This window comes from Martes martes (assembly GCF_963455335.1).
Source record: "Martes martes genome assembly, chromosome: 5".
In the NCBI taxonomy this organism is placed as follows: domain Eukaryota; kingdom Metazoa; phylum Chordata; class Mammalia; order Carnivora; family Mustelidae; genus Martes; species Martes martes.
In genome coordinates this window covers 100,811,421-100,837,852 of record NC_137892.1, presented here as the reverse complement: position 1 = coordinate 100,837,852, position 26,432 = coordinate 100,811,421, and the positions used below count along the sequence as shown (strand labels likewise).

At 41.3% G+C, this 26,432-nt stretch overlaps 1 protein-coding gene across 2 annotated transcripts in view; it reads left to right on the top strand.

The window, feature by feature from the left end:
* The first annotated feature begins 15,646 nt into the window (after positions 1-15,646).
* Positions 15,647-26,432, top strand: part of LMNB1 (lamin B1) — a 54,873-nt gene continuing 44,087 nt past the window's right edge. Inside the window, exon 1 of one of the 2 annotated variants that reach the window (XM_080803665.1) lies at positions 15,647-16,458. In XM_080803665.1, the coding sequence (XP_080659791.1) occupies positions 16,100-16,458 (359 nt within the window). In that variant the 5' untranslated portion in view covers positions 15,647-16,099. Of the gene's footprint in view, positions 16,459-17,415; positions 17,493-26,432 lie in introns of those variants that run through there. The other variant, XM_080803666.1, reaches the window with a different exon arrangement.

The window sequence follows — 26,432 nt, the reverse complement described above, 5'->3', positions numbered from 1 at the left end:
TGATGTTCTGCAACCGTCACCACACTCTATGACCAACTCTTTCATCTTCCCCAAACATGGTGCTGAGGATATGGTTATACTATAATTAGGCTTAGATGGAAAGAGTTTTGTTTATAAAAGAGGGTGTTTAACATCATCATCCTCTGCCCCATGGATCCGCATGGCACGTGTTTGGACAACCCCCTGCTGCCTATTTGCTCCTGGGCTGGGGGGAGCAGCCTGGGGCTCAGTCCCTCCCCAAAGGCGGCTTTCTGCCTTGCTCATCTCCATGCCTGAAGGTCACAGCTGGAGAGTTTCTTTTTCTTCTGGAGATCACAGCGGTGAAGGAAACTTCACCAGAGGCCTTCAGACGCAAGCCCTGTATTTTGCACCACGGTTGCTGTAACTATTCCCTCTATCTCTGTCCCCCATTCCTATTTCCAATTCCCCCACTTACATATTTTCATGTGTTTAATGTACTTTATTTTGTTTTCTGTATGTTGTTTTATATAATATGTTGTTTTATATAATTGTGAAATGCCTCAGTTAATTTGTACTCCTGCAGTTTTAACCATGTAAGTTATCTAGTCCTGGACCTGGATGAGGGGATAAGGTTTCCCTTCCTTGTTTCTAGATCATCACTGAAACTGGTCTTTCCCCCATATATCCCCCTGGACATACCTCCCTGACTTACCTTAAGGAAAAAATACACACATGGCTGTTTCCTAATACTTTAACCTTCAACTACATGTCTTTTGTGAGCAGTATGTAGCTTATATGAGAAACTATATTCCCTGGTTCCTCTCTTTTTAATTCTAAGTCACTTTTCCACTGTATCCCTTAGGGTTCCTGGATACAAGCACAGAACCTGATTCTCATTTATGCAGAAAAGGAGGGGACTGAAGACTATCAGGTAACTCACAGGATCATGGGATGGCTAGAGCCCTAGGTCAAAAGAAGCCACATGCCAAGGGTCCCAGAACCTCTCTGGGAAGGTCATTGTTGCCACCAAGGAACAGCTGTAGCTGTGACCCCCACCAACACTGCATATAGGCTGGTGCTCTGTCCCTGCTGCCTTTGGAAACTGGACGTAGCCACTCTTTGATTGCTTTGCATCAAGTTCTGGGGCTGGTGCCTCTGCCTGGCCAAACCTAGGCTTGCAAAAGAAATGGTTGGCTGGTTGGCTTTTTTAGCATCTAGAATAGGAGGAAGACCCTATCTCTTGCTAAGACTCCTATGGTGAGGAGTTCCCTAAATGGAGGAAGACAGTTCAGAGGGTGAGCACCTGAATAAGTTACAGATGTTCCCTATAGGTAGGAAGCATCTAGAGTTCAGTACGGGTCTGAGTCAGAGCTTAAGTTTCTCCAATTCAGAAGAATACTTGAAAATGAAGTTTGTTGCTCTCCCTTGCCTTCTGTTACAAAAATGAAAAGACACACTTGGGCAATTTCTTTTAGCACGTTTGTTTAGTAAGGCAAAAATTCTGACATCAAAACTTCACGGTATCACCCCCCCCCAAATTTACACTGCTATGTTTGAATTTTTTTAAAAAGATTTATTTATTTATTTGTCAGAGAGAGAGAGAGAGAGAGCGAGCACACAGGCAAGCAGAGGCGGAGGGAGAAGCAGGTTCCCTGCTGAGCAAGGAGCCCGATGTAGGACTCCATCCCAGGACACTGGGATCATGACTTGAGCCAAAGGCAGCTGCTTAACTGACGGAGCCACCCAGGTGTCCCTATACTGCTGTGTTTGAAATACAGCTATGGAGCAAGTCTTTTTCATAGTAAGCTTAACTGAAGCTTATCTCCAATTCTAATCATCTTATTTTGAGCCAATATTTACAGTTTTATAATTTTCAAAGTTTTCTTTTCTACCACCTCTCATCCTTTATGTGGGCACTGTTAGATTTTCTTTAAAAATATTTTGCTTGTATTACTATAAGGTAGGAGAAAAGAAAAAAATAAGTCAGAATAGGAACAAAATACAGAAAAAAAATACTGTTGTTTTTGTAACTAAATCCAAGTAACCTAGTAACAAGGATTTTTGTTAATGAAACATCAGTTTATCCACATTGCATTATTTCTCAGGTAAGTAGGTAAGTAGACTTGTTAATAGTAAACAAATCTATATTTGTTTACTAGTTAGAAGTTTCACTCTTTTTATTCCACAAAGTCTCAAAATCTTAATCTGCTTCACCGATGTCCTATTTTTCTGACATCTTTTATAAGTGATGACATTTGCGTTGTCATTGCTGCCTCATACCAAAGTTACTTCTCACCATTTCCTGTGAATTTATGGTGAAATGTACTATATTTACTTAATGATTTTTATAGCCCACTACTGTCCCCCAGACCCCAGTTAAAGTGGTGAAAAGAGACTCAGTGCAGGAACTGGTGCTTGCCTATCTTTAGACAATTGTCAATTACAAAACAGATTGGATTGCCAACCTAATGATTTTCTTGGGCAGAGATGTTTCCAGTAAAATAACAGGCACCAGTGAAAGAGAGCATTGCTGGTGGGAGGGGAGAGGAGGTGATTTGTGCAATTTCCTTTAAAATTTTAGAAGTTCATGGTCCAGGCTGCTGCCGAAGCCTGTTCTTATCTCTTGCTAGGAGAGGCAAACGATTCTGACCTCTCCAAACCATAGGATGCAGAAAGAAGCTGGTGCGGTAGAGGAAAAGGGAGGCCAGCCAGATGGTGGAGGCATGGAGTGTAGGGAGGAGTAAGGGTGAGGGTTGGGATGCTAATTAGCTTTTCTTGTCTCACCAGCAGTCTGTGGCAAGCAGATGGCTACACCCTTAATACTACCCTTTTCCTGGCCAGCATGCAGTAGTGGTTGATCTTGTGGTCAGGCAGAGAGTGTGCATTTTTTTTTGCCCTCTTCAAAACGTGGAAGTGGTAGAGGGACATGCAAAGCAGAAATCTAGGTTTAAGTATTATAGGATCTAAGAAAAATAGATCTCCTCTCCTTCCATCTTTTGCAAGATGCCCATTAACTAGGTGCCAATTGACGTTTTGATAACATTAACTGAAAGTCATATATTCTTTCTATTATAAAAATCAATCCAAACCAATCAAACTATGCCTGAATTTCTAAACAATAATCAATAAAATGATAAAAACTGGCTGAGAAGTCTAAACTCAAGAGGCATAGCATGTGTTTGGAGAGAGGTTGGCTTACAGATAATTATAAAAAGATTCAGGTGAGCCCATGTCAGAGGTCCTAACATTGGCTTTTCCTTACATACTCTGTCAGTTTCTCTGGGGTGGGGACTGTGTCTTGATTACTTTGTGATTTCTCTAGAGCTAGCCATATGGGCATTCACTGAAAGTTTGTGAAAGAGAATCAAATTCTAGTAAGTCAATCACTACATGTGCTATGCAATATTTGTGTAGATGTTGACTCTCTGCCAAGATAAACGTTAACATGACAAAGTAAAACCGTTAACATTTTGAAAATGCAGTGTTGTAAGGGGCACTGATTTTTCTCAGTACTGGTATAATGTTTTACATGCTAAGTGGAATAGAAGCTTTTAAAATTGGGAAGCAAAAATTTGAATATCTCTTTTTGTAGAGGAAGGAAGCGGAATAAATACTTACTGAGCCCTGAATAGGTACCAGATAGACTGTGTGTACATTAATGTAGTCAATTCTGTTAACATCCCTGTGAGGTAGTTCTTTCTCTGGTTTTTACAAATGAGGAAATGGATCTTCACGGATGTTAAGTAACTTGCTAGAGGTCACACAGCACGTGACTATGCTGGATTCACACTTGGATATTCCTGATTCTAAAGCCTGCACTGTCCTGACTTTATGCTACCTGAACCCTAACATATCTCCATTGGTCCCTCAAATATTCTCAGTTTTATTTATCTAGCGATCAGTCAAATCAGTACCTGAAATATTCTCCGTGGTCTTTCTCTCCACCTGTCCCGATGGCAGAAAGAGATGAGGCATCTCGGTCTTCAACTGCTTAATCTCCTAACTGAAATCATTTGGGGAGTTTTAGAGACAAATGGGAGGAAGTAGTGTGTTTCTGTATTTTCTGGTGGTCCAGAACAGAGCGCTAATCCTGATTCTAACATGCAATTCTGTAACTCCCTTCCACTGAATTTCCAAGCTTTCACATTTCCTTGTGCTTGCTAATACATGATGCACGTGTCTTATTCTTGTGTTTGATATTTATCTTATTGGCTGAACATCTTTTAGATGTCACAGCATATCTGATGTTAACCAGATTCCATTTGGGGGGGATGAAACATCTATGGTTTGCTTTCTCATAGCTTTAGCAGGCAACACTCCATTTTAAAAATATCCATTTTAAAAAATAATGCATTTTCAAACAAGTGGTTCATTTCCTGAAATTTCTTCAACAATAATCATGATCAAATTTGGAGGAAGCATGTGAGATGACATAGTAAACCTGAAACCGAAATAGGCTATTGGTATTTAAGGAGAAAAAGCTTTCCATTGTCTGTTATTATTTATGACACTTAGTACTATTTTATCAATAATAAGTGGTGACTAAAATAAATGTTGCAGATCAGATTCTTACCTTCAGACCAGAATAATAAAAAAATAAGTTTTCTAAATGGAAGTCTTACAAAGTTGTTAAATCATTGAGACATTTTAAGTGTATCTCTGGGCTCATGACTACCAGTGCCCTTTGCTCAAAGGAAGTATGCAGAAGTAGCTCTTAGATAAAGTAGACTTGTCATGAAATCAGTGAAGGCCAGGGTACTTAGAGCATCCCTTGCTGTATATTGATATACTCAAATATGGGGGCCTATGGACAGAAAAGTAACCATATTTCATCCTCTGCAGTGTCTCCCAAGGATGTTCATCAGCCTTAAAGAGTCTTATGGTTTGGTTGAAATGACAAACCCCAAAGCAATATGCTAGGTTCCAAATGACTGCTCTAGATGATAACGCCACAGGAATTCATAGGAGGAATGACTTTAAATATTTGGGGGTGAAGCCCCCGTTTTGGATCCATTTTACTTTTGAAAAGAAAAATGCTGGGCTCTCTCCTGTGTGACTTCCCTATGACCATGGAGACCTCTTTTCTCCCTTCCTTGCTTTGAGTTCAGCCCAATTTAAATCCCTTTCAGGAAATATATAGTAAATGACAAAAAAACTCAGAGGTCAAGATTAGAGAAGTGAAACCAATTTCTTTTAAATGACAACGGTTTTCTGAAAACCTCGTGGAGCTGATTCAAGTCACTACAGGGTGGTTTTTCCAAGGGGGTGTCAGAGCAGAACTTCTCTGCAGTCATAGATGACATGGCAGGCTGTCTGACCTAGTTACTTCTGGTAGGTAATTGTATATTCACTTATATGGCTCTGGCTGTAACTCAGGAGCCCCAGCGAGACTAAGGGCAGGAGCTGCGTGCTCTATTTCCTGTCTGTTCTCCACGGCGGTGTCTCATAACGCTGTCATCCCACGAGCTCCTGTGATAAATACATAATTCTCATCTGCCACCTCAAATCTAAAAAACCCCCTTAGAGGCAGGAGGATTTCTGTCTCCCCCCATCACAGCCAGTTTAAAAATTAAAAAAAAAAAAAAAAGAAAACTTTTAAAATTTTTAAACAAAGCCCATTTGACTGAGAAAATTTAATCAAAATTTAAAATATGTATTATTGAAATTATAGGTAATTTTTTGGCTTTTTAAATATAAAGTATAAAATTTGAATACTGGATCTCTTTTGTAAGTCACAATGCTACCCCAGATTCTGATAAGTCCCTTTTTTTCTCCCTTCTCCTCATCCCCTTCTTAAAAATTCCTTCTCCGGGGGTGCCTGGGTGGCTCAGTGGGTTAAAGCCTCTGCCTTCGGCTCAGGTCATGATCCCAGCGTCCTGAGATCGAGCCCCACATCGGGCTCTCTGCTCCGCAGGGAGCCTGCTTCCTTCTCACTCTGCCTGCCTTTCTGCCTGCTTGTGATCTCTCTCTGTCAAATAAATAAAAATAAAATATATTTTTTAAAAAATTCCTTCTCCACTCTTACTGAATTAAACTTATGGTGTGCCTTCAGTTGTTTAGAATGTTGTTATGTTATTAGAAGAACTCAGGTCCCTGGATTGCTGGAGATCAGTATTTGTATGTCATCGATAGAATGATCAGTGTCTAAATATGCAATCTTACAAAGCAAAATGAATGTAATAGTGCAAATCAGAATTTCATAGGTAGAATTCTCTTTTTTCTTTATGAAGTTCTCAGTTTTGTAGTATTCATATCCCAACATATTCCAATCTGTCCAAGACAAAAATGGCAAAGTACTCTCTACAAGTCACTCGTTTCAGCCTGAACACCTCTGTCTTCATACTCAAATACATCTTATATTATTTTCTTATTTAAAAAATTTTTTTAAAGATTTTATTTCCTTATTTGAGAGAGAGAGATAAATAAAAAGAGAGAGAGAGAGAATGCACATGGGGGGAGGAGCAGAGGCAGAGAATCTTGAGCAGACTCTGTGCTGAGTGCTGAGCCTGACGTGGGGCTTGATCCCATGACCCTGAGGTCACGACCTGAGCCGAAATCAGGAGTCAGACGATTAATCTACTGAGCCACCCAGGCACCCCTTATTTAAAATTTAATTGAAAAAAATAAAAAAAAATTTAATTGAAGTATAATTAACATGCAATGTTATATTAGTTTAGTGCATCTTTTAAATCTGATCAAGTCACCGTCTTAAAAAAATGACTGTGTACAATTTCTGTCTCCTGAAGAAATCACGCAGGTATTCGAGTCCACAGAATATTTAGAATTCAAATAACAAATAAGATGGAAACTTGTCTATTTACAAAAAAATAGTTATGAAGTACATCTCAGGAGTTTAAAAATCTAATCTATAAGAGACCAGAATACATTTATTTTTACTGTGGTAAAATTTACATATAGTGAAATGCACATATTAAGTGTATGCTCTAGTGAGCTCGTATAATTGTGTCCATATATCTGTGACCCTATCATTCTAGAAAGTTCTTTAATGCCCCCTTCTAATCAATTCTACCCCCCTTGGACATCCACTGTTTTGATTTCTTTTACAAAGATTCACTTATTTGTCCTCGAATTTCATGTAAATGAATCATATAAAATGTACTTTTTCTATTGCTCAATATAATGTTCTGAGATTCATCCACATTGATGAAGGTATCTGTAACTCATTCTTTTTAATTGCTGAATGGTACTTACACCATGATTTATTTGTCCATTCTCTTGATGGGCATTTGGATTGTTTCCAGTTTGGGCTTTTATTAAAAAAAAACTTTTTATAAAAAAAACTTCTTCTGCAAGTCTTTCAGTAGCCATGTGCTTTCATTTGTCTTGGGAGTAGAATTGCTGACCTGCAGAATAGGTGCATTTTTAATTTTATAAGGAAAAGCCAAACAACTTTCTGAAGTGGTTGTACTCCTATCAGCAATATAGGAGAGTTTCAGTCGCTACTTTACTCAACATATATGCAAATAGGAGAGGTCCCTAATTACTTCACAATGTCATGTCTTTTCAGAGACTTTAACAGAATATTTCTGGTAGCATTATATCCCAGGTACTCATATTCAACATTCATAAACACATATATTTTATACAAAATATAGAGTCATCTAACATTACAGAATTGTTCTATTCCTGAAAAATTGGTTTGTAAAGCAAATTTTTTAGTAAATTAAACCACTTCCTGAAATAAGTCTTCTCCTACCTTGAGGTCTGGTTCAAATCCTCTTTTTCTACAGCATCCTCTCATGCTGTCCTGACCTGTGAGGATTAATTCATTCTCCAGACACTTGTCATCAACCTCACTCCTTTGGACCTACATCATTCATAGCTTGATTGATTCACCTACTTATTTTGTGCATATATTTCATTTAAGATTTTATTTACTTACTTGAGGGAGAGAGAGCATGCATGAGCAGGGGGATGAGAAGAGAAAGAGAGAGAAGCAGGTTCCCTGCTCACTTGGCAGCAGGGCTGGATCCCAGGATCCTGAGATCATGACCTGAGCTGAAGGCGGACGCTCAACCAACTGAGCCACCCAGGCACCCGCTGTATATTTCATTTCTACACACACAATACTTTTATTGAGGGAACGAATCACATTTCACACTTAAAAAATTTCTTTCATAGGATGTAGTGTAATGCCTTGCACACGAGAATTACTCAATAAAATTTCCTGCTTAATTGGTTTTCTACCTTAGTTTTGCCTTAGGCAAGGTATCAACGCAGTTTGAGTAATCTACTTGTTTTAATTGTACGGCAATTTCCTTAATTTTCCATTTTTCTTGACCATGGTAAGCCGGGCCTCAAGTTAATTGTTGACTAAAATCTGCCTCCTTTACCACCTTACTAATTCCTAGTTTCAAGCACCTTGTCCACAGCGTGGTCTGAAATAAAAAGCACACCATAGGAGATTAGGGAGTCCCTCTGGAGTTTCCCTTGAATTCTCCCTGAGGCCTGTGGTTTGCCATTTACATGTCTGCACAGAGTACTGGATTCATCTTCTAGTCCCTGGAGGCTGAAATTCTTCCAAGCACAGCTCAGAGATCATCTGTTTCCAAGAGGTGACTTCCTCCCCAGCACAGAAACCTCTCTGGTTCTTGATGCACCTGCATCCTTTTGTTCACGCCTCCTTGTTAGTACCTGGCACTGGGAGGCAGAATTTGTTTATGTTTGCCTGTCCACAGCTGGGCTGCCGGGCTCCTGAGAGCAGGGACCGTGTACATTAGTCACCTGTGCTCTGCATGTAATGAAATCCTCCACAAATGTTTGGTGAATAAATGCATGGATTAATAACTAGATGAATATGACTTTGAGGTATCCTAAACCTTTTAGAGGTTGTATTTTTAACTTTATGTATGCAAATATGCATGTGAGTAAGCTCTGTGACCAATGTGGGGCTTGAAAGCATAACCTCGAGATCAAGAGTCGCATGCTCTACTGACTGAGCCAGCCAGGCACTCCTGTATTTTAACGTTTTAAGTTTTTTATTTTTTAAAAAGATTTTACTTTAGAGCTGGGGGGAGGAGCAGAGGGACAAACGGACTCCATGCTGAGTGTGGAGCGGGATGCGTGGTTCCATCTCATACCCTGAGCTGAAACCAAGGGTAGGCTCTTTAACCAAATGAGCCACCAGGCTTTCAAAAATAAGCAAATCTCTGGAGAATTTTGGGCGAGAAAGGAACTGCTTGGGTTAATTCTCTCTCTCTCCTTTCATGAGGTAGACACATACTGTTTTTGTTTGTCCAGCATTCCTTCATCACTTTTTGGCACGCATTCCTCATTCTTTATGGAACCCATCCCCCGTGGTTTGGTGATGATAGCCTTGACCACCGAGACTCCCCACACGCTGCTTATCAAAGTGGTGGATTTTGGCCTAGGCATGGCCGGTCAGAGGATATAGTAATTGGTTCAGGGCTGACGACCAGAACAGTCAAGCAAATCAGTTTTCCTGAGATTTGTTATATTGCAAGCTACTAAGAGAACTTAGGCTTGCCAGGCCCAGAAGCCAGCTTTTCCCCCTTGTGGGGAAGAGCTTGTATTGGAAAAAAGTTACCAGTGGAGAACAGCCACGTAAGAGATGTAGGGGGCCATTCGGTTTTGGGGATTGCAATCTCCTAGTGGCCTGGACAAGTTTAGATTTATATTTCAATCACATTCAAGTTTAATACCCCTCACATTTTTCATTTTCATCCTTCCAGTCCTTCCTGAGATTGAGTCTAAGTTTAGGGATTTTTTAAGTGTCTGATCCCCCCACTCCTTTTTAAAAACGTTGTATTTATTTGACATACAGAGAGAGGAGAAGCAGGGGGAGCGGCAGGCAGAGGGAGGGGGAGAATCAGACTCCTTGTCGAGCAAGAAGCCCAACTGAGAACTCCATTCCAGGATCTGGGATTGGGACCTGAGCTGAAGGCAGCAGCTTAACTGAGTCACCCAGGCACCCCTACCTAGGGAGATTCTTAACAGCTGTAGGGAGAGTCGCCTCCTTTTGGTTTTGCTGTTTCTACTCTGTACTGGCCTTTTCTAGATGTGACTTCTTATGATTCTGGAGCACACTGGCCTTTGTCACTTTTGCCCCTTGTGCTTCTGCTGAGTTGTGTACTGTTCCACCATGCCTCGGGTGGCCTGTTCGCCCAGTTTGGTCTGCAGCTTCCCTCTCCCACTGACTCATTTCAATCTGTTGGCTTTTTTTTTTTTTTTTTTTTTTTTAAACCTCCTCTACATCCTTCTAGTGGGACATAGGGAAGATGTCTTAGGATTCTCGAAAGAAACAGATTCAATAGGATATGTACATATAGACAACTTTATTTTACGGAATTGGCTCATATGACTAGGGAGGTGGGCAAGTCCGAAATCTGCAGGGTAGGTTAACAGGTTGGAGAGTAGGAAAAGCCACTGTTGGGGCTCAAGGCTGAAGACTGTCTTCTGTTAGAATTTCATCTTGCTTGGGAGAGGTCAGTCTTTTGTTTCTTTCAGGCTTTCAATGGATTGGATGAGGCCCACCCACATTACGGAGGGCAATCTGCTTTACTCAAAGCCCACTGATCTAAATATTAATTTCATGCATGACAACCTCACACAAACACACAGATAATGTGTGACCACCTATCTGGGCAGTGTCACCCAGGTCTGTTCAACACACAAAATTAACCATCACAGATGGTTAGCCTCTTCTGCCTACATTCATTCCTCTTATTTCTTCTCCTACCCCTTGTTGCCATTTTTTTCCCCCTAGGCTGCTAAATACCAGTTCTAGAGAAGGCTGGTCTTGGATTCTGCTCTGCTGCGGCAAGATGGAAGAAAATAGGGAATGTTATTGTGAGGCAAAAACCGTCTGTATTCTTGGAACTTCAACTCCTACCCTCAACTCAGCTCAGGGGTGGGACAAGAGATGGTGACTCCCACAAATCGCCTTCCTTCCCCAGTCAGGAGTCTCTTATTGGAGCAGAGGTAGTACGGATGGGAAGACGGGTTGGAGGGGACTCGTTCAGCCAGACTATCTTTCTTTTTAAATCTTTTCCTCTACCTATATCAAAATTATTAAACTTTAAAACTGAGAATGGTGTTATTGTCTTTAGTTTTTACAATGGTTTTACAATGCCATCCTGAGAAGAATGGTACCCCAAAATTGTGGTAATGAAGAACGCAAGGACATCTGGTTGAAAATTCATTGTTTTATTCTAGTACATCAACTATGCAAATATCATTATTTTCCTTTTTCATCTGCTGTCTTGAATTCAGATGTAGGGTCAGGAAACAAAGATTTTAGATGAGAAAAGTCTCACCTCTGTAGTTTGAAGTTAAATGAATACATTTAAGTGTTACTGAGGAGGGATAAAACCATCCATCAAAGACTAAAGACTTCATCATGAAAAAGAAAAGCCCTTAACTTTTGAGCAGGGTCAGTTCCAATCAGAGTAAACAGCTGAATTATGTATAAATACGTCTTACACGTTGACTCTAGACTTTCTTATTTTTACCACTCTAAAGGTAAAGAGGTAGAATACAGGGGGAAGGGTCATACTTTTGTAGAATTAAAAAAAGAAGAAGAAGAAATGTTGAAAACCAGATGCATAAATACTGGTTTAAGAAATGTTTTAAAGACAACTTTTATAAGTAAAGTAGCATTATGACCATATTTTGGCATGAAATAAAACTGAAATGCAAGAATGCAAATTGGTTTCTCCTTTCAACTAAATCCTAAGTTATCACTAAGACAGAATCACTGGGTTAAAAGAACTCTGCCAATTCTACTTTTACCAAATATCCGAATCTTAATAGTTTGGAAAACAACTTGGAGCAGTATATAAATTTCATGCAGCTTTGCTAAGAGAATGATGCTTTTGAAGATGATAAAGACACCTTTAAAACTCTTTTGCTCTTTTTAAAACACAAAAATAAAAATTACAGTTTGAAAGGACGCTGGATATTTCAACCCTCTGAAACATGATTGTTATGCTTTCATGATAACCGGAAACATTAACTTTGCAAAGTGTATTAAACAGAAACAATGTGGCCTTAGTAGAAGACCATGTATTAATTTATTTCTTCTTGCATTTATTTAGCAATCATATATTGAGGAGATACCACTTAGCAATATTTTTTGTTTTGTACTTCAGCCCTAGCTAGCCCATTTGTTTGCACTGTATGCTCAGATCTCTGTCAGCTGTCACTCCTCTCTCCCAGGACAAATTGGGTTACTGTAAGATTTCCCTATCTCCTTCCTTTCTTCCTGCCTCCCTAACCCCATCCTAGTCTGGGCCCCTCTGTCCAGGTATGATAGGTATCTTGTATTGTGCTGTCTCAGATCCAAAAGATATACAGAAAGTAGGGCAAATGTCCAATAAGTTGTCTCTCGTCATGAGGTAGCTCTGTGCTGTGGGAAGAGTGTTTAAGTGGGAAGAGTACTGAAGAGGGAAACAATGTCACGGCAAGTTGAGTCTTGGTGGAGATACACACACACACACACACACACACACACACACACACACACAGCCCAACCAATAATCAGAACATGTGCCCTGACAAGAAAGGGAAGGTTTAAAGGAAAAATAGGGCAGCACATTTGAAATCATGATTGCCCTTATAAATGAAGAAGCACTGTCACCAAACTTACATACTATTTGTTACCTCTCTTCTAATTAATTGGGGAAAACGTTGGCAGTGATGGGATTACAGAACTTATTTAAATTTTTTTTTTTTTAAGATTTAGTTATGAATTTGACAGAGAGACAGTGAGAGAGGGAACACAAGCAGGGGGAATGGGAGAGGGAGAAGCAGGCTTCCTGCTGAGCAGGGACCCAGATGTGGGGCTCATTCTCAGGACCCTGGTATCATGACCTGAGCGGAAGGCAGATATTTAAGGACTGAGCCACCCAGGGGCCCCTATAGGGCTTATTTAAATGAAGAGGGCTGGGCAAACTTACCATGAAAGAATAGAGGGAAAATACTTCGGGTACAGGGCTAGGCATGGGAATAGCCAAGAGAATAAGGGAAGTGTATGTTTAGTCAAGAAACTGATCAAATATTTGCATGATTGCCCAAGTATATGGCTAAAAGATTTTCTATTTTTTTCCCCCATTTTTTAAAATTGCTTTTGATTGGAGACAGAATTACTACTAGGAAGAATTACTAGAGGTGTCTGGGTGGCTCAGTCAGTGAAACATCTGCTTTGGGCTTAGGTCATGATCTCGGAGTCCTGGGATGGAGCCTTGCACCTGGTTCCCTGCTCAGCAGGGACTCTGCTTCTCCCTCTCCCTCGGCTCACCACTGGTACTCTCTCTGTCAAATAAATAAAATCTTAAAAAAAAAATTACTACTCATTAATTCATTTAAACATATTATATGTTTAAAATTTAATCTTTACAAATCCCCCTGCAAGGTAAGAATCATCTCCATTTTCCTCTGAGGAAACCAAGGAATAACTTCCATTAGTTACACAGCTAACAGTAGCAAATCTTCAACTGTTTGACTCCAGTGTCTTTCTCGTTTCAGATAAGAGCACATAACCTGAGTCTCCCACACATAATCTGAAATTGAGGGATCCTATCAAGAGAAAGCTTCATGGGCGTGAGAGTAACACAGATCATGCCCGAAATCACTTCACATCCAGTTCGAACACTTCAAAAGTGGAAAGAAAATACTTAAAAATTCAAAATATTTTTTAAAAGGCTGAGGGGGAGGGTTGGGGGGAGGTAGGAAAAGAAAAAATGAAAAGATGGGATAGGGAGGGAGACAAACCATAAAAGACTCAATCTCAAGAAACAGACTGAGGGTTGCTGGGGGGAGGGGGGACGGGAGAGGGTGGTGGGGAAATGGACATTGGGGAGGGTATGTGCTATGATGAGTGCTGTGAAATGTGTAAGCCTGGCGATTCACAGACCTGTACCCCTGGGGATAAAAATACATTATATGTTTATTAAAATAAAAAAATTAAAAGGCTGAGGCAAAGGGGAGTATGGTGTGAAAACCAAACTCTTTCTGTAGCAGAAAGGCTGGATCCCATCACCTGGGATCAGCACTCACCTTCCTTAGGTCTCATTCCTTCACCAGTAATTTGGCTTTTCAAGACCTTCTTAAGTTATTAAAATTGTCTGAATATTTCCTTTTAAGGTAACACCAACTTCAACTCTCAGCGTGGTATTTTAGATAACAGGGCAGAAAAGAGAACCATTAATAAGGAGATCATCTTAACTCCGGGTGCCCAGATATCCCCCCAGGGTGATACGCAGCCTGGTGCCCTTCACTAATTCTTATGTACATGACTTGATTAATATTTAAAGAACATTCTGGTCTTCATTACCACCATTATTAAGGTAGCTAACCTGTCATTACTCTACAGATGGGTCCCACTAGATTGTGAGGTGGCCTTCTAGGTTATAGTTTAAGGGCGAGGCTCTGGAGTCAAAATGAAACTGTCTGGGTTCAAATGCTGTCCGGGCAGCCTTAAGGAAATTCGTCTATTAAATGGGTGAATTTTCAAAGGGAAAAGAAAAAGTTCCCCCACCTCAAAGCGGCCGCGTGTAGGCATAACCCACGAAAGGCCCGGTGCAGGGCACAGTAAATTCCAGCAAACGTTAGCCTGAGAGTGAAGACTTTTCAAAGCGATAACGGACATTGTACTAGCATTCGTTGTCAGTTACATTTGAGGGATCATTTTTTCTTTTTTTTTAAATATTCTTTTAAAAAATTTTTAATAAACATATAATGTATTTTTATCCCCAAGGGTACAGGTCTGTGAATCGCCAGGTTTACACACTTCACAGCACTCACCATAGCACATACCCTCCCCAATGTCCATAACCCCACCCCCCCTCTCCTGACCCCCCTCCCCCCACCAAACCTCAGTTTGTTTTGTGAGATTAAGAGTCACTTATAGTTTGTCTCCCTCCCAGAGGGATTTTTTTTTTTTCTTAAGAAGTCATTTCTATTTAAATTTACACAAGTTTAGATTTTGCTGCATTGGTTTTTAGTGAAGCAAAACAATTAGCAGCTTGTACGAGTTCCTTCACTTGTTAATGTCACTTGCGACTCCCAAGTCAGGGTTTCTGGCTTTTCTGCGGGCTCGGTCGCTTCAAGACACGCAGGCATACGTCAGTTTGACAGCGAGGAGGTGTTGGCATACACCGTTTTCCCTCCGAGAGAAAAATAAAGGTTTGTATTTGGCACCGGCACGCAGCGGGTTTTGAACCTCGGACACCAGAGCCCATTACGTAACTCCACAGCGGCCGGGCCTCCGGGTCGGTTTCTGAGCCCTCTCCGCCGGGCGGGTATAAGATTACAACGTCCGCGGTCGTCCTGGCCTCTAGGAGCTTTGCGTGTGGTTGTTATGGCCGTTTACGTTTGAATTTCCCTGAACCGCTGGGTGGAGGCGGAGGCCCGGACCCGCCCCGGAAAACCTCCGTGCTTCTTCCCGCCACCCGCAGGCCCGGCCCCTCCGGGGGTCCTCGCGGGGAGGCGGGAAGGCCCGGCCAACGCTGGGCCCTGGACTGTCAGGCGAGCAGTCCCAGGCGCCCCACTCCGCCTCCCTCAGTCCTTCCCCAGCCACGCCCAGCCCCGCGCGCCAGGCCGACGGTTGCCCGAGGCCCCGATTTTGAATTTACAGGCCCGGCCCCCGAGCCCCGGACCGCGCCGCGGGCTCTTTATTGGCCGGTGGCGGTCACGTGGAAGCGCCGAGAGGCGCCGGCCATGTTGGAGAGCGCAGCGCCACTGCCCGCGCCACCTCCGCCCCCCGCCGCCCTCCTCCCTCCCCCCCCTTCGCCCCCCCCAACCCCGCCGCTCCGCGCCGCCTGAGAGGAAACAAAGTGCGGCGGGCGGGAGACTCGGCGGCGGCGGCGGCGGCGCGCGGACCCTGCTCGGCCTTCCTGGTCACCCTCGCCCCGAATCTTCCCGAGTGTGTGTGTGAGTGTGTGCGCGTATTTTCTTACAAAGGGCATTTTACGATTGATTGGCAGTCTTCTCCCTTTGCCCTTTGTGCTGTAACCCGGCTCCCGCCAACCCAGGTGCTTCTCCTTCCCACGCCGCCTTCTCCGCCGGCGCGGGTCGTCGATTTGTGACTTCGGTCCCCGCTTCGCCCTCTGCAGCCCTCTCCGCTCTGCTCCGCCCGCCAGTCGCCCCGCCGCCCGCCATGGCGACCGCGACCCCCGTGCCGCCGCGGTCGGGCAGCCGCGCCAGCGCCCCCGCTACGCCGCTGAGCCCCACGCGGCTGTCGCGGCTGCAGGAGAAGGAGGAGCTGCGCGAGCTCAACGACCGGCTGGCGGTGTACATCGACAAGGTGCGCAGCCTGGAGACGGAGAACAGCGCGCTGCAGCTGCAGGTGACGGAGCGGGAGGAGGTGCGCGGCCGCGAGCTCACCGGTCTCAAGGCTCTCTACGAGACCGAGCTGGCCGACGCGCGACGCGCGCTCGACGACACGGCCCGCGAGCGCGCCAAGCTGCAGATCGAGCTGGGCAAGTTCAAAGCCGAGCACGACCAGCTGGTCCTCAAGTGAGTGCCCGCCTGGCGGCCGCGTTGGCTCACAAAAGGGGCGGGGGGCGCCGCTCGGGGGCGGGAGAGCCTGGCCTGGTGCCTACGCCCTTCGGAAGGAGAATCGAGTGTTTCTTAGCGGGGACAGGGGTCTCAAAGGGGCCTCGAATGGTAGCGACGGTGCGACCAGGATGCACATTTTCTTCTCCCAGCTACCGAGCAGGACCGGGCGAAGCGCGCACCTGAGGCCGCCAAGCAGGAGCGGCCGGCTTGGGGCCTTGGCGCCCGAGATCTAGAAGGGTTCTCCGGCGGGGCTGCCCGGCGGGCCCCAGGTGCGGGGTGGCGGCGTCTCGGCGCGCGCTCGAGTGCGCGCTCCGGTTTCCGGCCGGGCCGGAGACAAAGCCACTGGTGGGTTTGCGGGGCCGGGATAGCCGGCCGGGGAAGAAGGGCTGCCCGCCTCAAGAATGAATGAGCTCTGCGCGGGCGGAGAGAGGAAGGGGAGGGACCTGTCTCCGGCGTCCCGGTCTCCCGGGGGTGGGTCCCGCTTTGGCGCGTTCAATCTGGGCCCTGTGACATTTTGCAATCGTTCTACGCCTGTCTTGGGCGGAGTCTGAACTGCGCGCCTCTTCCTGCCCAGGGCAAGTTGGGCTTTTAAGCTCTTTAGCTTTCTTTGGGGAACAGTGTATTTTCTTTCTACGAAATCAGGCGCGGGTCCCTTTGGGTGCTTTTGTGGACCCGACGACGGAAGCTGGGTTTTTGCACGTCATGGCCACCGTTCTCTGATCCGCGGACTGCCCACCCCCCAGCAGCAGTCTCCTCCCCGAGCTTTTGCACCCCTTTAATGTAGTCAGTTCTTTGTGGTACTGGAGAGACCTTTTCAGCCTCCGCGTTTGTCATTGTCATTAATGACAAGCCAGGGCAGGTGAAAGTGAAGTGTTGTGGAGAGGTTGAGTTTGTAATTATTACACCTAAAGGGGTCCGGGGCCCAAGGATAAACTTGCAAGGCTTTGCTGAGCCTACCTTGACTTTCCGATGAGCAAAATGGCATAATTGTAGTAAGTACGAAACTAGTATTGATGTCATGTTTTAGATATTTGCTAAATTTGCTCCCAGAAGTCATGGTCTCCATCCTCTATTGTCCGTTGAAATTTCTGGAGATGCTTGACTCTTGACTTTGACTCTCCCCATGAATGTCTTTCTGTCTATATCTGTGTGAATGTCCCTGTTTCATTCTCTATGATTTTGTATGTGTGCATCTCTACTTCCCCACCTTATTAATATATGACAAATAGTTCATAAAAAGTAAGTGCATTTGATAAAAAATAATTGTAGCCTGGCTTATAGTGAAAGACATGTGACATTCTGCTTTTTCCAGGAGGCAATTTTGTTTAGCTCTTTGTTTTTATTTATTTGGATGTTTAGTTTCATAACTCAATGATACGCTTGTTTTTCTGTTTCTTGGATTTACCAATCCTTGGAGTTCTCTTTTGAAATGGGTCATTTCAGTCACACCACTGTCCATTTTTTTTGTACTGTCCAATTTTTGTAATTTTTTTGTTACAGAGTTTCTTCAAATCCTAGATGCCATTGCTTGTAATGACTTGCCATGACTGTATGTACCACTGAGGAAAAAACATTAGAACCAGCTGTGTAGGATCCATTCTGTTGGACCCATTCCTATTTCAGATATGCTAAAATGTGACAGATTAACTATCTGTTATGTGCCAGTCACTGTTCTACGTGCAGAGACTACAGAGATTTTTAAATACATTTAAATAAATAAATTACTGACCTTATGTTGCTGACTACAGCTGGGAGATACCCAGCAAATGGATAAAGGTCCTGTTTCATCTAATCTGAAGCATTTTGGTGCTGATGTTTTTATAATCTTTTCAAAAGTTAACTACTGGGGCGCCTGGGTGGCTCAGTGGTTAAAGCCTCTGCCTTCCGCTCAGGTCATGAGCCCCGCATTGGGCTCTCTGCTCGGCGGGGAGCCTGCTTCCTCCTCTCTTTGCCTGCCTCTCTGCCTACTTGTGATCTCTGTCTGTCAAATAAATAAATAAAATCTAAAAAAAAAAAAAGTTAACTACTGATTGTTTTTCACATGGTAACAAGACTGCCACCTGGCTGACTGTAGTTATAAAATGGTATGTATGGAGGGGGAGGAGGAAATGGAGGAAGAGAGTCAAAACATACAGTTATGAGATAAATTAGTACTAGATATGTAATGTATAACATGATGCATGAGGTCATCATGCCATACAATATATATGAAAGTTAAGAGGCTAAATCCTAATGGTTCTCATCACAAGGAGAATTTTTTCCCTTTTTCTCTTCTTTTGTATCTATACGAGAAGATGGATGTTAGTTGAACCTGTTGTGTTAATCATTAAATGGTATATGTAAATCAGACCATCATGCTATATGCCTTAAACTTACACAGTGATGTGTTTCTTTTTGTCAGTTAAAGAGGAAAAAATGCTGTGTATGGATTGTGAGATGCATGCTAGTTTTAGCAAAATTAAAAAGTGAAGAATACATGTGTTAGAATCAATAAAATAATGTTTGTTTTATGATATTAGGTAGTAACAGATGCTAGAGGAATAGAAATAAGGCAGGTTAAGGTTAAGTTAGCTTAAGTGTCTGACCCTTGATTTCGGGTCCTGTGATCTAGTGGTGAGATCTAGTCCTGCTCTGCGAAGAGTCTGCTTGGGTCTCTCCCTCTCCCTCTGCTCCTCCTCTTAACATGTGCACGTGAACTCTCTCTCTAAAATAAATAAATATTTTTTAAAAAGTAAAGGAGGTGAAGGATTGGTATGGTTAAGGAAGGCCTGCTTAGGGATTGAAAATAATATCCTCTGAGATATCTTTTAGTGTGCTGGGATTAAATGTACATTTAAAAAAATCTGTACATATATTCCTTTTGTCAGCATCAGATGCATTTTCTTTTCTAACATTCCATCAATTACTCAAAACATGCCACATTTTACTTCGTTTGAGGTTTCAACTCCAATATTTAAAAAAAATTGTTTTTAAAGATTTTATTTGTGTATTGGAGAGAGAGGGCTCATGCATGAGGGTGTGGAGGGGAGTGGCAGAGGGACAGCCAGACTCCCCACTGAGTGTTCAAGCTTGGAATCAGGACCTGAGCCCAAGTCAGACACTTAACTGACTGAGCCACCCTAGTGCCCTAACCCTGGTTTTTTGGGTACAATTTTGTCCATAAATGGCCTTTTATGTTTCTTGTTGACTAAAGAAGACTTTTTAAAGATAGTAATTTTTACTTTTACATAACTATTCTTTTTTCCCCTGAAGCTTTCGGCTCTTAAGACATGCTGTGCAGCTGACATCCTAGGAATCAACCTGATTTAGACCCAGTTTCCCCCTAGATCACATATCTTCCTTTCCTTGGTGTCTTCCCTCATTTTGTTGGAGAACATCCTTAAGAAACTTACTCAGAAAAGTCGTCAAGATGTAAATTTCCTGAGTCCTGTTTGTCTGAGAGTAGCTTTGTTTTGTTTCATGCTTGATTGATATTTGGGTTAGGTATAGAATACTGGTTCAACATTTTTTCCTCAGAACTTGGGAATTACCATATTGCTCCATTGTCTTATAGCATCTGTGTTGTAATCTCTGCCTGATGCCAGTCACAGTTATTTTCTTTTGGTAATTGCTTTTGCTTTTCCTCTGTGTAAGCTTTGGAATTTTCATTTATCCTTATTTTCTGAAATTGCATGGTGGTGAGACTAGGAATGGATATTTCCATTATGCATTCTTTCTTTTGTCAGTGGATTTTTTTCTATTTAAAGTCTTAATCTTTATTTAGCTCTGGGAAACTTACTTTATTCCATACCTTTCTGTGCTCTATTTTCTTTGTTCTCTGGTGGGGATGTTGAACACTTCTGCTCATAATTTTTTTCCCATTCTCGGAAATTACTTTGACTCTTCTCTAGCTCAATAGTGACATTGTAAAGGCTGAAGTCATACTTTTAATTCCAAGAAATCTTTTTTTTTTCCCCAAGAAATCTTTTTGTACAGGTATTCTCTTTCGCTCACTTTGTTTCTGTTTTAAGGATGCATTATTTTCTTTATTCTGTCTGAGGATGATACTTAGGATTTTCTGTCTAAAATTCTTTTCTGTTCACTGGATTATCTCTTTTTTCCTCCTTGGTCATTTGTTTCTTTTGTTTGGTTATTATTTATTTATTTATTTTAAAAGATTTTATTTATTTATTTGACAGACAGAGATCACAAGTAGGCAGAGAGGCAGGCAGAGAGAGAGGAGGAAGCAGGCTCCCTGCTGAGCAGAGAGCCCGATGCAGGGCTCGATCCCAGGACCCTGAGATCATGACCTGAGCCAAAGGCAGAGGCTTTAACCCCCTGAGCCACCCAGGCGCCCCCCTTCCCTCCCTTTTCTAATGCAAGGACAAATTAGGACCTTTATGTATGAATGGGCTGCCCCCTTGGTTAACTTGTTGGAAAGCCTGCAGTTAGGGTAAGATATGCCGGTGGGGATCAGGTGCAAAGCTGTTCCATGAGTTAATGGCCCCATTTTGAGTCTCCCTCACTTTCTCCTGTAGTCCTTCTGTGTATGTTCTATGATATGTTTTTTTATATATTTTTCATCTTCTAGAAATTTGTTGGAATGTCTGCTGATGATCCCTTCCTAATTCACTTTGATGCTACAGATTTTTTTATGGGACATACTTAACGGCCTTTCTATTAGGGTGTAGTGAGGTGGCTAATGCCTATATAGGAATCTTGGAAATCATTTAATTTTGACTAATAATTGAAGTATAATTTATAAGATGGAAAGGAAGAAATTTTTTGTCTTTTGGGTCCATTTAGCTCTTTTATTTGAGAATAATTTTTTGTTTTTAATTTTTTTTTAGAGATTTTTATTTATTTATTTGACAGACAGAGATCATAAGCAGGCAGACAGGCAGGCAGAGAGAGAGGGGGAAGTAGGCCTTCCACTGAGCAGAGAGCCTGATGTGGGGCTTGATCCCAGGACCCTGAGATCCTGACCCAAGCCTAAGCAGAGGCCCAACCCACTGAGCCACCCAGGCGCCCTGTTTTAATTTATTTAGAGTCTTTGTAATTAGTGTATCATGTAGGTGGATTAAGAAAATTATAGATTCCAGGAGTGCCAGGGTGGCTCATTAGGTTAAGTGTCTGCTTTGGGCTGAGGTCATGATCCCAGGGTCCTGGGATTGAGCCCCACCTTGGGCTTCCTGCTCAGTGGGGAGTCTGCTTGTCCCTCTCTCTGCGCCCCACCCCCCTTTCATGCTCTCTTGCACTCTTGCCCTTTCTCTCTCAAATAAATAAATAAAATCTTAACAAAAATTACAGATTCTAAAATTACTTTGTCCCTTTTGGTTCCTCAGCAGACAGCATACCTCAGAGACACAAGAATTCATGAAGATGCTTGGTCCTGCTGGAGAGATTTTGATAATACTTCTTTTGTCAATACTTTTGACAATACTTTTGACGATAGCTTCTATACACTTGGTCTCACAGAAAAACATCTCAGATCTAAGATAGGTACTCTGATTCAGTCCAAACTTATATTGATTGGAAACATTTTTGGGGATCGATTTCTAAGAATGATGATGCGTGTCATCAGTCAACACAAAAGGGGAAGATTAACATTTCAGAATTTCAGTATTAACCATACAGGGAAGCTAGATATAAGAGAATTAAGTTAGTTTGTCAGTTGTTTAGTAACTAATTTGGTGGATGCATTTTTTTTTTCTTCCCAGTGATATGGGTCCACAGTTTTTTATGCAAAATCCTATGGCTAGGTGTGTTCTGAAAGTAAAAACACTTTCCATTTTAAGAAGGTAATGTGCATGTACTATTAGGATACCCCCAGTGGGGTTTGGGGGGTAGTGTTCCATTGTGAAACAGATATTTCTGCAAGGAAAGATATTAATAGTTACAGTAAGTAGAGAAAGACAACTAAAAATAACCTCATGTCCATTTAGGTCACCAAATGAATTAATGAATTAATGAAAATATTTGGTTTTAGAAATTCCGGAAGTGCATAAAGGAGAATATGGATTTGTGTTTTTATTTGTTTTTTAAAAAGATATTATTTATTTATGTATTTTAGAGGGAGAGCACGTGAGTGGGAGTGGCGGGAGGGACAGAATAGGAGTGAGGGAGTGAGCTTGATCCCATGACCCTGAGATCATGACCTCAGCCAAAACCAAAAGCTGGATGCTCAACTGATTGAGCCACCCAGGCTCTGGATCTGAGTTTTTAAGTTGACTGCTTTTTATTAAGTTCACTGGATTCATCAGGTTCTAGAAGTTGTCTTTTATTCCTTGTTTGTTTTGTGGTAGATTTTAAAGCTTGGAAAGCTCTTTTTGAGAGTTATGAATTAGAAAAGTGGTGATGGGAGCTCGCTGGTATATAACATATATAGTGGATGCTGTAGGATTGTTTAAGATGCTGAGCCAGTTTTACTGTCCCTTTGTTTAAAAAAATTCTGAAAAGAATGTCTCATGAAAAAATTAATGTTTTATAGATATTAAACCTCAAAGCCAGTGTTTTCAAATTAATTTTTGCGATAATGTACAAAATCTAATGATTTAAAGCATAATTTCTTGCCTTTTCAAAACAAATAATGCTTCTTTTTAAATATAATTTAGCGAAAATAGGAGTTTATTTTTTGTCCAAAGAGTATAATGTTGATTGTGTTTCTGCATGGTATTCATATACCTGAAGATTTGTAGACTTTCTGTCTCCATTCCCAAGCACCATTGCTTTGAGGAAGATGGATTTGCAGTTGAGGGATTAAACCTATTTGTATATTCCTTTGGGGGAAAATAACATTCTTTTGATTTTGCTTTGTTATTACATTAGTAAGGAAACTTCTGGTGGGAAATTTGGATTCGTGTGTTTTCATTTAAAAGTGCATACTGGTACTTACGTGTTGCTAACAAATGTATTTGGGACACTGTCAATCACAATAGTATGACGTTGGTAGTATCAAGAGTACTGCATGAAGTTGCAGCAGCTTATTTTTTGTGACTTAAGGCAGGTACTTAAATTCTTTGAGTCTGCATTTCCTCATCTGTAGAATTATGATTAGGAGTGAGTAGTAGTTTTCTGAATCTCAGGAAGAAATGAGAAACTTAGACCATTATTTAGCCTGGTATTTATTTGTGTCATAATAATGGATGAATTTTATCCAGAAGTATTTGGATAAAATATTGCTAATATGTTAGCAAGGAAAATTGCTAAAATGTTAGCAGTTTTAAAGAATACTGAAATGTAAATATGGTAAAATAATTTTTCCTATTACTTTCCTAGTGGGGAGGGGCGTTGGAATTTACTATGTATTTGGACTTAGTACATGTATATACTTCCTTTGTTGGCTTTCTATGTATTTTAGTCACTGATAGAATGAAATTTAGGAAATGTTATAAGGTGAACAACACTGCAGGCTTAACATTCTTGTTCAGTTTTCACACCTAATGTACTAAATGCTAATCTGCTTTAGGGAATTTTCTTTGTATATAGGATGATTAGTTGAAAAACAGAAACCTTTATTTTTTACTTGTCTTTTGTTTATGTCCTTATTTTGTTCTGGTAGAAACAAGTTGACAGTAACACCCTGACCTTAATACAAGAGCTATAAACCTGCATGTTAAAGTTAATTTTCAGGGGAATAAATGGAAGGATGAAGCCCCTAGAATTGGTGTTAAAGTCTAGGAGGCAAATCCCAAGTAATTAAACTGTCATAACACTTCCTTCCTATGCTTTCAAAGGATGTTTGTTTTGGTATGGTAGAGCAAGATATCTTTTGGAGTTGTTGAAATTTAATCCCTAGGTTTAATCCCTTTAATTGGGTAATCTTGTAGTGTACTCAGATTTAAGAAAGTAAACATGGAATGAAAGATAAAGCATTATAAAAATATGCTGCTGATTCTTTTTTCCCCCCTCTGCACAATCTGTTAGTATCTGTCCTTTAATTTGTATAGATGACATCACCTCTGGTATGTCTGAGTTAGAGACCTTTAGAATTTTATATCATAAGTGTAGGTCTCTTTCATTCACAAATAGTGAGATTGATTGAGACTGAGGCATTGAGTGAGTGATGGCAGCCTAACTGATGTTGAGATCTAAGGAAGTTTCCTAATCAGGATTTTTGACTTCTTTTTTTCACTGTAGCTCTGTGGTAAGGGGATTGTGTATTGGCTGTTCTATTTGGGGAAGTTTAAAAAATGAGCTTTTTAAAAAAATGTTTTAATTTTTTTATTAACATATAATGTATTATTAGCCCCAGGGTAAAATGAGCTTTTTTATTACACAAAAATTATTATGTTTGTTATGGAAAATTAGAAAGGAAAGGTGAACACCAAGATGAAAATTAAAATCACCCTTAGTTCCATAAAAAAGTGCTTAGGTTTTTCTCTTAATATCCATATTACTAATAAAAAAGGTTCTTTTTTCTTTAACAAAATAGTTCTTGATAAATACTGATATGTAATCTTTTTTCATGGAGCACTACTTTACATGTCAGTAGTTTACATTTACAATAGTAAATGTACTATTCTATCATTTAACACATTTTAAAGATATATTGATAACTTTATCAGTCACTTAGCTTACTATGACCAAGGATGTATGCTTCACAGTGACTGCTTATCTCCCCAGTTTCTCAGAGGCAGTTAGAGTACAACAATTATCCCCTTCTCTCTTGCTGACAGTATAACAGGTTTTTTCTTCCGGTTAACTTAGTGGTTAAAAGTTAACTAGTTTACTGGTTAAATGTTAGCCACTGGATAAAGTAATTACCATTTTGCCAATTTTTGATGCCATCAACAGCAGATGGATTCCCATTTCCTGTTTAGAGGAATTTAATTTTAGTTTTGGAGATTCTTTTTCTTTTTCTTTTTTTTTTTTTTTTTTTGAAGAGGCGGGTGGCGGGGGGAGAGAGAGAGAATCCCAAGCAGGTTCCACACCCAGCGCAGAGACTGACAGGGGCCTTGATCTCAGGTCGTGACTTGAGTGGAAATCAAGTCACACACTTAACCAACTGAGCCACCCAGGTGCCCCAAGTTCTTGATCATTTTTATATTGTAATGCTAATGTTGTTGGCATAAAGGGGTCAATCAAAACACACATTATAATCTTCTGTTTTTACTGATACTTTTGGTGTAGCCCTAGATGTTAAATACTGTTTTCCTTAGCTAATCTGTTTACTTTGTCCTTTTAAATTTTAACTTTTTGCCTTCAAGGCATTTGAATTTATTGATCATAGGTAGAATTAGAACCCTTTTGCTGCTAGAAGAGGTCTTGGATCGTTCGATCTAACCAGCTTATTTTGTGGATATAGAAATTGAGACCTTTGGAGGTTAAAGTAGTTGTGCAAGATATGGAACAGAAAGTGCTAGCATTGACTTCATACTTAACATGTTCGCCAGGCACGATGCTAGATGCTTTATGGACACTGTCTTTTAAGCCTTATGATAACCCTGTTTGATAAATGAGGAAACTTGAGGCTCAGAGAACTTAGCAGATAAGTGGTAGAACTGGAGTAAGTCCTAGTTCTGTCTTCTAGCATTGCCAGAGAGTTTTTACATGGATCATTTCAATTATTTTTTAAAGTAAACTCTATGCTCAGCGTGGAGCTTGAACTCATGACCTGGAGATCGAGAGTCACATGCTCCACTGACTGAGCCAACCAGGTACCCCCCGCCCCCCTTTGTCATTTCATGTAATCCCAACATCAGGACTGTTCTGTGGGTTTACCAACCTGAAGCAGGTCCATCATACACGGTCATTGCATTGGGACTTGAACCTTTACATGGGACAGTTGATTTTCAGGTCTGTTTGGTGGTTACTTTTGCAAATGGTACTGGATATGTTTTTCTCAGTGATAGTTCACAGTCCCCAGGAGGTAATTTTGGATTTGTCAGTAGAGTGCAGAAATGGAAGCAGCTATTTGAAATACTGATTGATGGCTTCATTTGCTAATAAGA